Source organism: Schistocerca cancellata, chromosome 8 (assembly GCF_023864275.1).
Source record: "Schistocerca cancellata isolate TAMUIC-IGC-003103 chromosome 8, iqSchCanc2.1, whole genome shotgun sequence".
Classification (NCBI taxonomy): Eukaryota; Metazoa; Arthropoda; class Insecta; order Orthoptera; family Acrididae; genus Schistocerca; species Schistocerca cancellata.
Genome location: NC_064633.1, coordinates 347,549,079 through 347,562,526, shown reverse-complemented (window position 1 = coordinate 347,562,526; position 13,448 = coordinate 347,549,079). Strand labels below are relative to the sequence as shown.

At 43.6% G+C, this 13,448-nt stretch overlaps 1 protein-coding gene across 1 annotated transcript in view; it reads right to left on the bottom strand.

Moving 5' to 3' along the window:
- Positions 1 to 13,448, bottom strand: part of LOC126095568 (uncharacterized) — a 44,397-nt gene that overhangs the window by 6,522 nt on the left and 24,427 nt on the right. Inside the window, exon 3 of the mRNA XM_049910345.1 lies at positions 10,505 to 10,899. Within this exon, the coding sequence (XP_049766302.1) occupies positions 10,505 to 10,899 (395 nt within the window). The remainder of the gene's footprint in view (positions 1 to 10,504; positions 10,900 to 13,448) is intronic.

The window sequence follows — 13,448 nt, the reverse complement described above, 5'->3', positions numbered from 1 at the left end:
GCTTCCTTCCCCTCCATGGCAGCCATGTTCCTATGGGGCCCCATTGTGCGCCTAACGTTGGAGCGGAGCTCCCAACTACCAGCAAACCCACCCTTTGTGAATGCTCAGACCTTCCTCTGGAACAGGGTGGACGACTGCATCCGACTCAGAGACATTGTCAGCCACAGATAACGCCCGAAACCTGTTCGTCAAACGAACCAACGAGGCTCAACGATCGGCCTCTCAGAAAATTTTTCAGTGCCGGCCAGGCTTTGTAATGATCTCCCACTTGACCACAGGCAAGGGTCAACCTCAGTGCAAGCAGTACCTGGGGCAGTCACAGCAGTGGACGGATCGGGTGACACGTGGGACGTGCTCGACGTTCCTCGCATCCCCACGTCTGACCCCCCACAGTGATCCTCCTTGGCAGCAGCCTCAAGCTGTGTGACGGAAGCCAACGCAGCCTAGAGCTGTGAGAGAAGGGTCGCAAACTCAGCTCGCATCTGTACACAGCAATCACAGTTCCTATCCATTACTGCAGTCGCTCCTGTTTGAAGCTGGTAAAAATATGTAACGGTGTACTCAGCTAATTAGCAGCGGGATTCGAAGTGCTCTCTCACTAACGGTCTAAACGACACTGAGCTACACTCACCAAAACAAACAAAAGCCTATGCCATGCAAGGGTCGATAACAACGGCGGTACTGTACGCTACACTGTTATTAAAATAAAAGCTTGTGCCTAGTAAGCACTCGAACATGCAAGAAATTTCAAAAATAATCTAGTACCTACACAGTTATCTGTAACGGCCAACGGTCTCGAAGACCGAAGAGGAACGTCGTTTCCCAACGGCAGAGAGAGCGGAAGAGCCACTGAAACATATCAGGTAGCAGCTGTACTCCATGTTAGGAGCGGCTACCAAAGGCGTCTGTGTCCCCATGTCACGGGCGGCCTGAACACATCTTCTGGGGCTAACAACTTCAGTCGTACAACTGGACGGACATGAGCTGCCCCATCAAAAAATCTTTTTAGCTCATGGAATGGATCGCACTATGGAATCGAGGTTACCCCAGGGGGACAATCCCCCGTTGACCAAGGTCGAAGGAAGCAGGCATTCGGATTCTGGGGGACCTGCCAAAAAGTCCATAAGGGAAGAGTCGGAGCTCCCAAGAACCTCAAAGAAGGCTTTCCGAATTGGAACCATAAATGTACAGACATTAATTAAGACTGGTAAACATAAACAGGTAATAGATGAGATGAAAGTGAGAAGCATTGGAATACTAGCGATGCAAAAACAAGACACACTGACGAAGATACAGTGGAGTCAGAAGGCTTCATAATACTGAAGGGGAAACCAGGAGTTAAAGTGGGAAAAGAAAGACATGCACCTGGATGCTTTGGTACAGGGTTCATAGTAGACAAGAGGTACGAGGATGGCATAACTGTAATGAAGAGCAGGTCAGAAAGGATATCAACACTGACATTTCAAGCAGGGAACAAAAAGTATACAATAATATATGGACATGCACCTACAAATGACAAGAACAGGAAAGACAAGAAACTTGCAGATAGTTTCTGGGAAGAGCTAGATGATACACTGAAAAACATACCATATAGACATGTAAAGATACTCGTAGGAGATTATATTGCACAGATTGGAAGAGAAAAGCAACATAAAGGAGTAGTGGGCGAGTACCCCGCACACCAGCAGACAAACAAAAATGGGGAAAGACTAATTGAACTGTGTCGAGAACACAAAATGAGATTGATGACAACACACTTCAGGGTCAAACCGTATAAGGAAAAGACATAGGCAAACCCATGCACCCGCCTTGGGGAATTCCAAATTGACCACATAGCAATCAGCTGGACAAATGCTAAAGAGATCATGAACACAAAGGTCAGGAAGAACACAAGAATAGAATCGGACCACTATCTTACACAAGTTAAGTGCATTTGGATTCCAAACAGGGACAGACTGCCACAGACGAATAGAAGAACAGAAAACATAAAGGTAGACAGAGACAAATTAAGACACAATCGATCCAGATATGAGGAAGGAATTGAATCATTCAATGAATGGGACGACATGAAGCGAAATATGATGAAACAGGCTGAACTATGGGGAAAGGAAGAAAAGAAACGGAAGCACTGGTGGTGGAACAAGGAATGTGAGGAAGCGGTAGAGACTCGCAGTCTAGCACGCAGACATGGCAGCTGCAGGACCTCAGCTGGCCTCCTTCTAGCCAACAAACGACCATCACTGCTACCAAGTCAGTACGAGCTTTTGTCAGAAAACAGAACACACCTCCACCCTGACCTGCAATGAGCTCTCAATTGACACCATTGAAGTAGCAAATGGTGGTGGTTTGGGGTCAGTGGAATCCACGCTACAGGGCGTATGGCTAGGAGCTGTCCATGAAGTAACAGATTTGTAACAGTTCGTTGTGTCGTTGTTGTACCAACTGCTGCTCAAATTACTGCTGCAGATGCAGTATGATGTGCCAGAGTCATAAGCCAAACACGATGGTCTTCACTCTCGGTAGTACCATGTGGCTGTCCCGGACCCGATCTTCTTGCTATTGTATATCCCAGTGACCACCGCTGCCAGCAGTCATGTACAGTGGCTACATTCCTGCCAAGTTTTTCTGCAGAGTCACCAACGGAATATCCATTTTCTCATAGCCTAGTGCACGACCCCATTCAAATTCACTGAGTTGCTGATATTGGCGTCTTTGTCACCTTACAGGCAGTCTTGAATAACATCAACTCACCAAGTCCAATCTCAAATGTAACTAACGCTCACGACCATTACAGCACATATTTAAAGCAAACCTAATTTGCATCCTCACAGTGGCACTGCCAGCGCCACTCACATGCGACTGGCCCGAAGTTTGAATAGACATCATCTTCCAGATGTAGAAACACGTCTACCAACTTTAATTTGCGTCACTTAACTCCTTCTTGGTATTGCGATTTTTTCCGTCAATGTGTAAGACGGGAAGAGGAAGTGCATGAAGGTTAGATGAGAAATACAGGAGTTTGACGAAAATATGGAAACAAAGCGAGAAATACGAGGGCTTTTCGGAAAGGAAGGAACGTTAGGTCGCGAAATGGAAACCACAATGAAACTCAAAACTGTTTTAGTTGCAACAGTTAGCTGCAACTTCCAGCTACTTACCTCCACAGTCGCCGATCCGACTTAGACGTTTGTCGTAGCGTTGTACAACTTTTCAATAACCTCATTTTAGAAGGCAGCCGCCAGTGTTTTCCACCAATTCTCCACACTGGACTACAGCTCGCTGCCTGTGCCAAAATGTTGTCTTCATAGCCAGCGGTTCATGTGAGCAGAGATGAAACTCAGAGGGAGACAATTACTGGCTATATTGCTGGTAATCAAAAATCTTCATTGCCCCTGCAGAATGCGGCTGAGAATTGTCTTGAAGAGGAAAACGCAAGACAGTTATGTAATGTTAGCTGCATAGCTTCAGGCGAAATTTCTCACCAGGCCCTCATACTTGGTGGGAGACACTACTGTTCTAGGTATCTTTATGTGATCCCTGTGTGCTCAGAACTAAGAAGAACGACGTAATGCAATCGACGGGCATACTAGAGACACTGCCCAACACACCTGTGCAAAACTTCATCGGATTTTCACTGTGGTTTCCATTTCGCGACCGATCGTTCCTTACTTTCCGAATAGCCCTCGTACATGCTTGAACGTAAATGTAGAAGCTATCAAAGCCTGCAAACTAAGCTGTTGTATTTGACCACGACCAGCACTTCTGCAAAGTTCTCAATATGTTGCAAGTTTCAGTCGGGGTCAGAACAGTATTCTGTGTAGTTGTGAGTGAATTATACCGGAGATAAGTGAACTCCAACGTGGGCAAATTGTTGGTACACATATGGCGAGTGCTTCCGAAACAAAGGTGGCCGAAGTGTTTGGCGTCTCAGGAGGCAGCTATCGAAGGTTTATAACGCATACAAGGAAAGTGGGAAAATGTCATCACTAAGTCACAACGTGGATTAAAGTGTGAGTGGAGCCATCGTGACGGACGATCACTGAAGAGGATTGTGACGAAAAATAAGAGGATGATAGTTCCAAAAGTCACAGCAGAATTCAATGTCGCACTCGCGAACCCTGTCAGCCGGAATTCCAGGGCGAACTGGAATTTCAAAATCACTCACCAGTCACCAGTGATGCAAATGCACAGCAACAGTAACAGTAAATCTGGCTATGGAGCAATGGAGAAAGTAATTTGGTCGGACACATTTTGCTTCACACTGTTTGCAACTTCTGTCCGAGCTTATGTACCAAGGATGAAACATGGTGGGGATTCGTTTATGATTTTGGCAGCTATATCGTGGTTTTCATGTGCCCCATAAGTTCTCTGCAAATTCGCATTATTGCCGAGGATTACGCGACCATTTGGCTGATCAGGCCCATCCCATGGTACAATTTTTGTTCTCCTATGGTGACGATGTCTTCGAAGACGAGGGCCCCACTTCACATGGCTCGCATTGTCCAGCACTGGTTTTATTGCCACCAAGATGAGTTGTAGCAGCAGCCCTATCCACCACAGTCACCAAATCTCAATATTATTGTGTCTTTGTGGTCCACTTTGGAGAGAAGGGTGTGTGATAGCTATCCAACTCCATGATACGTGTCGGAACGTGCCATTATTTTGCACGAAGAATGGTGTAGGATTCTCTTGAAAACCGTACGAGACCTATATTTATCAATTTTGAAACGACTATAAGCCGTTTTGAAATCCTATGGGTTTCCTACACTGTATTTTCATGGTAATGTGATGTGTTTTTGGTTTTCCGTATTTTTGTCCAACCCCGTATTTTTGTCCAACCCCTGTAAGATACTGCTAGAAGAGTCTGACAGAGCACTAGAAGACCTAAAGAAAACAGATCCCTGGAATGGACGACATATCTTCATAATCATGGAGATCCTTGGGGGAGCCAGCCATGACAAAGCTAATATGAGACAGACAAAATAGCTTCAGACTTAATGCACACTGTTATAATTACATTTCCAATGGAAGTAGGTGTGAACATTATCGAACTATCAGTTCAATAAGTAGGAAAATACTGACACTGATTAATTACAGATGAATGACGAAACTCTTAGAAGCCAACGTAGGGTCAGGTCAGTTTTGGTTTCGGTGACACATAGTAACAATTAAGGCCTTACGACTTATCTTAGAAGATAGGTTAAAGAAAGTGTAACCTACGTTTATAATATTTGTAGACTTAGAGGAACTTTCTCACAGCTTTGACTCAAATACCCTCTTTGAAATTTTGAAGGTAGCAGGCGTAAAAGACATGAAGCTAAAGGTTATATACAGCTTGTACAGAAACCATACTGCAGTTACAAGAGACGAAGGACATGAAAGAGATGAAGTAGTTGAGAGTAGAGTGAGACAGTGTTCTAACCCCTCCCAGTTGTTGTTCAATCAGTATATTGAGCAAGCAGTAACGGAATCCAGGGAGTACAAAGGAAATGGCATTAAACTTCAGGGAGAATAGTTAAAGACATTGTAATTCTGAGACAGCAAAGGACTTGGAAGAGCAGTTTAACGGAATGGGCAGTGTCCTGCAAGGAGGATGTAAGATGAACATTAAAAAAGAAGGATAATGGAATACAGTCGAATTAACTCACGCTATATTGAGGGAATTAGATAGAAAATGAGACACTAAACGTATCAGATTAGTTTTGCTATTTGAGTAGGTAAATAACTGATGTTGGGCGAAGTAGATAGGATGCAGACTGGTTAGAGCAAGGAAATCATTTCTGCAAAAGAAGAAACTGTTAAATTGGAATATAGACTGAAATGTTAGGAAATATTTTCTGAAGGTATGGAGTGCAGCCTTGTACAAAATTGAAACGTGGATGATAAGTGGTTCAGACAAAGAGAAATAGATGCTTTTAAAGTGAGGTGGTTTACAAGAATGCTGAAGATTAGATGGATAGATCGCGTAACTAATAAGAATCTACCGAATCGATGCGGGGAGAAAATATATTTATGGCACAACTTGACTAAAAGCAGGGATCGGTTGATAGGACATATTCTGAGGTATCATGGAATCGTCACTTTGGTATTGGAGGGAAGTGTGAAAGTGTATTTGGTAAGGGGGGCGGGGAGGGGGGGGCGCTAAATTTGTTGTAAAAATTCAGATGAATACAGTAAAGATATTGAAATGCAGTAGTTACTCGGAGATGAAGAGGCTTGCATAGGGTCGACTAACATCGAGAGTTGCATCAAAACATCCTTCGGACTGAAGACTATAAGAACAAGAACAGAGTAAAAATGCAGATTATCGTGCTGTAGCACTGAATAAAATATTCACCGACTGCCTCCATCTTTTTACAAAGTACTTCTTATCTATCGTGAAACGGAATGACTGCTACTGGGCTGCTGATACGCCCTTGTAGATTCTAGCTGCCGCCTGTGACATCATTAGTGCTCATCGTATCGTCACGTTTGGGCGTACGTTGACTCTGTGTTCGATGCACCCACTTCATCCTTCTGATCGCTGGATCCTACACTGCGCTGAGCTTTAGGCCGCTGTCTCTGTTAAGGGTGTTTTCAGTGATTTTCATTTCCATGACTTCTTTAATTACACTGGCCCGAAGCCGTGAATGCGAGACACGTCAGAGGTTTCGTCAAATTTGATACGGTTTTCTGGAGTGCGCTAGGCTAAAGCGAATTCTTCGGGGTAGCCTAGGCGAGAAAACATTTTACGCTCCTTCCTAAATTGTTCTACTGTGCACACTGGTTGTCTGACGTGCGAGTGGTCACATTCACAAAATATTTTGTAGATCCCATGAGACGTGCCGCATCTTTAACTAGTCTCAGTAACAGCCGTCGTAGCCCACACTATAGGCTTCTGGATTTTACTACGTCAGGTCTTCTAGAGTCTACATTCTTTGACATCACTTTCATAGTTACGTCTTACAGGCATATGTTAGTCTCGTGTTTACCTGGTTTGGGCTGACTTTTCCTGATGTGATGTGCTTCTGCGATAATGTGCTGCATTCCTACAAGACGTTAAATTTGTGCTTTTTATACGATGTTAAGCAAATGTGTTGAACTATGTATTTGTCATCCTGCACAGTACACAGCAAACTGATGTTAATGGTCTAAGAAGTAAGAGCATATCTCATAATTTCGTATCAGCTTGCATCTAATGTTTTTTTTTTTAATTTCGAATTTTTACTATGTCTCTTACTATTTGCATATTCCTGCTTTTGGCATTGTATTCCATAATGGGGTGAAAGCAGAAATATGAATTGTAAACAAGAAATACACAAAAATATAGTAAAAAATGTAACCCATATTCTTCTCGTAGGAAGCTGCGTGGGTTTGCAATGTAAAAAAAAAATTTCCCTCCTCTGTGGATGTGCAGTTCCGTCATCCAGGGGACACTCAATGGGGAGTCAGGATAGTCGTTTTTCAGCAGAGCGGGAAAGTAACTTATTGGTTGTTCTTAAGAAACTAGGAGAGAATGCGAGTCAGGCTGGCGGTTTCTCACAGTTGTACAGGTGCAAGGCAGTCCATTGGCTGCAGTACTGTATTAAACTTTTCCTAGGACGGGACTTTACCAGTTTTGCAAATACGGGTTGTGGCAAATAAAAGTGGCCCGGAGAATAGAGTCCAAGAGTACAAAGAAACACAGCAGTGGAAAGGAAATACAGTACTAATGTGACTATAGCAGATGTTGAAAGTAGTCACCATTCATCTCTCGGCACTTTTTGGACCTCGTTGCAAGTTTCTGACCGCTGAAATCGCTGCAGTCCCGTATGAAATGTTCTGCTGCAGTTATTGAAGACTATGAGCGTTATTGCGATATACTGTACTTTAGATTCGAGGGCTCCCATACAAAGTAATCTCACCCTGACAGATAAGTGACCTGGGTGGCCGGTTAGGACAGCGACCAGACTGACGTCTGCTAACAACTTTCTCATACGTGAAAATTGTGTAAATGAGCTCCAAGGTTCGGCCAGCTGTATGGGCAGTTGCTGCATCCTGTTCGAAGTAACTGTAGCGTGTGGTAATATGCATAGCTTCATGACCAGTCGAATCCACTCGTCCGGGCCACTTTTACTTGTCTCACCCTGTATAACCTCATTCGACAACGCTTAGCGTAGCCTTCTGATTGACGAAACTGGTTTAACATGGATTTTGCGGAGAACAGAGAGGAGGTAGCAAATTTTAGAGCACTTACATTTCGGCTTTACTTCAGATCTGTCTGCTCTTCATGGTAGACTTTGGATTGGGACGAGAAATCTGCCTTTTGCTGCTGGTCAGCTGACCATCCTGCACGCAGTGTTTGACTCTCTAACTCTCAATGACCGTGAGAACTTGCAGCCAAAGGTGCCTACATCTGGGGCAAGTCTCCTAGCCCTCAGGGAAAGGAAAAAGTAGTAGTGTAGTCCGACGATTTTAATTCAAGAAAATAATTGAAAAACTGGTATTACGCACTTATTTAACGTGGTTGGAACTGGATCTTTTTAATGCTACTTAAAGTCGCCATTTATGTTCGACAATATTAAAAATATTCCAGGCTCCCAGGTCTTACACCCCCCCCCCCTCCCTCCCATACAATCGTATGAGCATGGGCGCCCTTGCATGCGGCACAGGAGATCCAGGAATGCGAGTTTTTAGGTGCTTGTAGAATATGGTTTTCACTTAATTAGGTTCTTCGAGTTTTTTTAAAATTTGGATAAGCAGCCGAAGGTTCATCAGTGACCAATTTATGTTACCTACACGAGGGTTCACCAGTGACCAATTTATGACAAGTGCACATGGTTTCCATATGCCTTTCTGGTACGATCATAGCAATCACTGTGCACCCATCCGTGGCTATGTCTCCTCGCAAATGAGTTCTGACATGACGATCATTTCCTTTCCACCTAATTCTCGAGAACTTTGTCAGCAATATACCTGTCATCAGTTTAGAAATGTTCTGTATCAATGAAACACAGTTTTTCTTTCACTGTGATTCATTGACCATGATAATGTGCTATTTTTTGTTATTATTCACATGTGTACTCACAGAGAATATTTTAATAAAATCGGGTCAATTTGGACCGATATTTCATTTTAATAAGTAGAAAATCCCTTTCCCAATTGTTAAAGTTTAATGCTCTTTGAAAGAACCAACACCCAGGACTCATTTACTAGAGCCACGCTATTCATATCGTTGTTCCATTGGGCATCATGTTCATCTCAGTATCTGAGTTCATGGTGAGTGATCTGCCAGTCAGTCAGTCCATGCGATGCAGATCACTGCGATTGTCAAAAGGTATGTCAAGCTCAGTTGGCGTCTTTCAGCTGTAGAAGCCAGATAGCAGTAACAGCAGATCCATCCTAGGTTTTTGACGGTTTCCTTGGCTGTACGGCACATGCAGGAACTTTTCCCAAAGTCCTTCAAACGATATTCCTCTTTAGGAGATCGTGAACCCAAATTGTGACGTAACCTTTGCACTGTTACGAAAAAGATATTAAATAAAGTAATCTACATCTACGTACGTACTCTGCATGCCACCGTATGGTGCGTGGCGGAAGGCATCTCATACCACCAAGAGTCAATGCCTACGTATGGGCCCTAATCTATCTTACCTCAGCTTTGTGGTCTTTACGCGAAACGTATGTTGGTGGCAGTAGAATCGTTCTTCAGCCAGCTTCAAATTCTCTCAGTAATATTCCTTGTAAAGAGCGTCATCTTCCCTGCAGGAATTCCCATTTGAGTTTCTGAAGCATTTACGTAATACTTGCGTTTTGATCAAACCTACCGGTACCATATCTAGCAGCCCGCCTCTGAATTGCTTCAATGTCTTTCTTTAATCTGAAGTGCTGGGGATCCCAAACACTCGAGCAGTACTCAAGAATGGGTCGCACGAGAGTCTCATATGCGGTCTCCTATACAGACGAACCACACTTACTGAAAATTCCCACAATAAACCGAAGTCGACTCGTAGCCTTCCCTACTACCATCCTTACGTGCTTGTCGCATTTCACATCGCTTTGCAACGTTGCGCCTATGTGAATAATCGGCGTAACTTTGTCAAGCAGTACGCTACTAATGTTGTATTCAAACATCATGGGATTGTTTCTTCTATCCCTATGCATTAATTTAAATTTTTCTACAGTCAGAGCAAGCTGCCATTCATCGCACAAACTACAAATTTTCTCTAAGTCATCTTGTCTTCTCTTACTGTCACTCAAAGACGACACTTTTCAGTACACTGCAGCAACGTCAGCAAACAGCCGCATAATGTTGCTCAACCTGTCTACCACACTATTTATATGTACAGAGAATAACTGCTACCACAGTTCCCTGGGACATTCCTGATGATACCTTTGAATTTGATGAATGCTCGCCGTCGAGGGAGAGGGACTGGGTTCTGTTAGTTAAGAAGTCCTTGGTGCGCAAGGTAATGTGTATAATATATGGTCCAAAAGGGCAAAAAAAAAAAAAAAAACATACTCAATGATCAGCTAAGGGCGTTACCTGGGAACTTCGACCACATCCTGGACGACCTGCTTGACAGCATATGCATGGACGCCCAAAGAGCCCTCGTCCACAAAGAGCTGGCGCAGCCCAAGGAAGGCCAACGGCGACAGCTGGTTCAGGGGGTTCCCCCTTAGATCGAGCTGGACGAGCGACGGCATCTGTGAGAAGACGTCGCCGCCCACAGAGGTGACGGCACAGTGCGACAGGTTGAGCGTGGTGATGCCCTCCGCCCTCAGGAAGGGCCCAGCCGTGGGCAGCGACAGTGGGTTGCTCGACAGGTCCAGCTCCAGCAGGCTGGCTGGGAACGCGTCCACCGGCACAGAAGTCAGCCAGTTGTCCGACAGCACAAGGTGGTGGAGTCGCGCCAGCCCATGGAATGCGCCATCTGAAACCTGCATCACCTCGCCACACTTAACTGGTCTGTCACGCTACATAATAAGCAAGCGTGGTAAATGAAGGGTTCATTCTCAAATGAAGGGCATGTCCTGACCACATGTATTGAGTCATGAAAGGATGGCGACAGCATGACAATACGCAAAATGTCACAAGTATCAGGTACAGTAGGGTGACACTGGAGACATGACTGTACGAACGGCGTTCAATAAGTAATGCAACACTTTTAATTTTTTTTTTTTTCAGAAAGCAGATTGGTTTTATTCAGGATTCCAATACACCATATTATTCTCCACATTCTGGCGAAAAAACCTTTTTTCCAACATAATCTCCGTTCGTTGCGGCGACCTTACGACACCTTACTAGGAGGGCCTGTATGCTCGCATGGTACCACTGTAATGGTCGGAGTCGGAGCCATCGTCTTGCGGCATCAATAATCTCACCATCATCCACGTTCTGCTTCCTGGTGAGTGCATCTTTCATTGGGCCAGACAGATGGAAGTCGGAAGATGACAGATCCGAGCTGTAGGGTGGGTGAGGAATAACAGCCCAATGATTTTTTTGAGCTTGTCTCTGGTGCGCAGGCTTGTGCGTGGCCTTGCGGTGTTATGGACAAGAAGTTCGTTTGCATTTTCTTGACGACGAACACGGTGAAGACGGTTCTTCAAGTTACCGATGGTAACACAGCTGTTTGCGGCCGGTCGGCACGCGGCAGATTGGAAGCGTTTGCGCGACTCGTTGCGATAATGACAGATTCCTCGCCCAACGACTGACCGTGCTTTTGTTCACTACCAGGTCTCAGCAGACATTTTACAAGCGCCTATTAATATCTGCGATGCCCTGGTTTTCCACCAAAAGAAACTCGATGGCAGCTTCCTGCTTGGAACATACCTCCATTACAAACATTTTGAAGGCTATGGACAGCGACACCACCTGTCGGAACTTCTTGGAACTTTAGGATTTGAAGCGGGAATAACTCCCGCCGGAGGTTCGAGTCCTCCCTCGGGCATTGGCGTGTGTGTTGTACTTCGCGTAAGTTAGTTTAAATAGTATGTAAGTCTAGCGACCGATGACCTCAGCAGTTTGGTCCCATAGGAATTCACACACATTTGAATATTTGAAGCGGGAATATTCTACGATATCCCACAACAAATTCTGCATTTTTTCAAGCGAAACTGGTCGACAAAAAGTATTGCATTATTTACGGAACACCTCTCGTACAATATTATCAGAACCAAAATATTAATAAAGAAAATAAATTGTGTATATCAGTCCATTATCATTGTGAATATTTCGCAAATGAAGTAGTTTGGATCGCTTACTAAAAGTCATTAAGCGATTAAGACTGTTTTATTTACAAAATTCAAAATACATTAATATAGGGTTTCCTCAGGATAGCATCTTGGGACCAGTGCTGTTCTTGATATACATCAGTGACTTCCCAAATAGTGTCAATCAGCGAAAATATCTCTTCGCTTCTAACAGCAATACTGTATTCACAGACAGAACTGGAAAACTTCTTCTAGAGAAAGCAAATGAATCGTCAAATATATTTACAGTTGGTCAATCTCTGTTTCTAAAAGGTCATGTCCTGGCTGACTGACTGACTGACTGACTCATCTTAGCCCAGCCCAAACCGCTTACGATAGAAACCTGAAATTTGGAGTAGGTGGGGATCTTATACTATAGGAGTCATTTAGAAAGGGATTTTTCGGAATTCCAAGCAAGGGAGTGAAACAAGGGAAGAAGGTGCTTTTTTAAATGTCGCTATTAAGGAAATTTTGAAGCTAGAACTAAGAAAATTGGTATTTGGTTTCTTGGTCAGAAATAAAGAAACTCGTGTTTCAGCATTTTTGGAAATATAATCTTGTAGGGGCAAGAGAGGGGTGAAATGATTTTTTGAAGATATGTCATTATTAAAGAACTACTAAGGTATTTTTAAAGCTTCGTTCATGAACGTTGCTGTTTGACTTCTCTGTTACAAATGAAAAAAATCTTGTTTCAGTGTTTTTGGAAATTGAACATCTAGGGGGGAGAAATAGGGGATGAAATTTTATGCGAAAATATTTTATTATAAAAGTATTTTAAAGCTAAATCTAGAAAACTTAAATAAAAAATACATGTGTCAACCACTCTGGGGGTGAAACGAGGGATGAAAGCTTTTATCAAAATATTTCATTGTGCAAGCACTTTTGAAGCTAAATCTACGAAAATTTGTATTTGGTTTCTCTGTTAGAAACAAAACATACGCAAGTTACTTTTTTTGGAAACTCAACCCCTAAGGGTGTGAAATAGAGGGTGAAACGTTTTATGAAAATATTTCATTGCGAAAGCATTTTTAAAACTAAATCTTGGTGTTTGGCGTCTCATTGTTTTCCAAAATTGAACCCCAATGGGGTGAAAGAGGGTCAGACTGATTCTCTGACTCTTCATCGCCCAGCCCAAACCGCTAAGGATAGCAACTGAAGTTTGGAGAAGGTGTGGACCTTATACTGTAGGCATCGTTCAATAAGGAATTGTCTGAAATTCCACTCCTAAAGGTATGAAA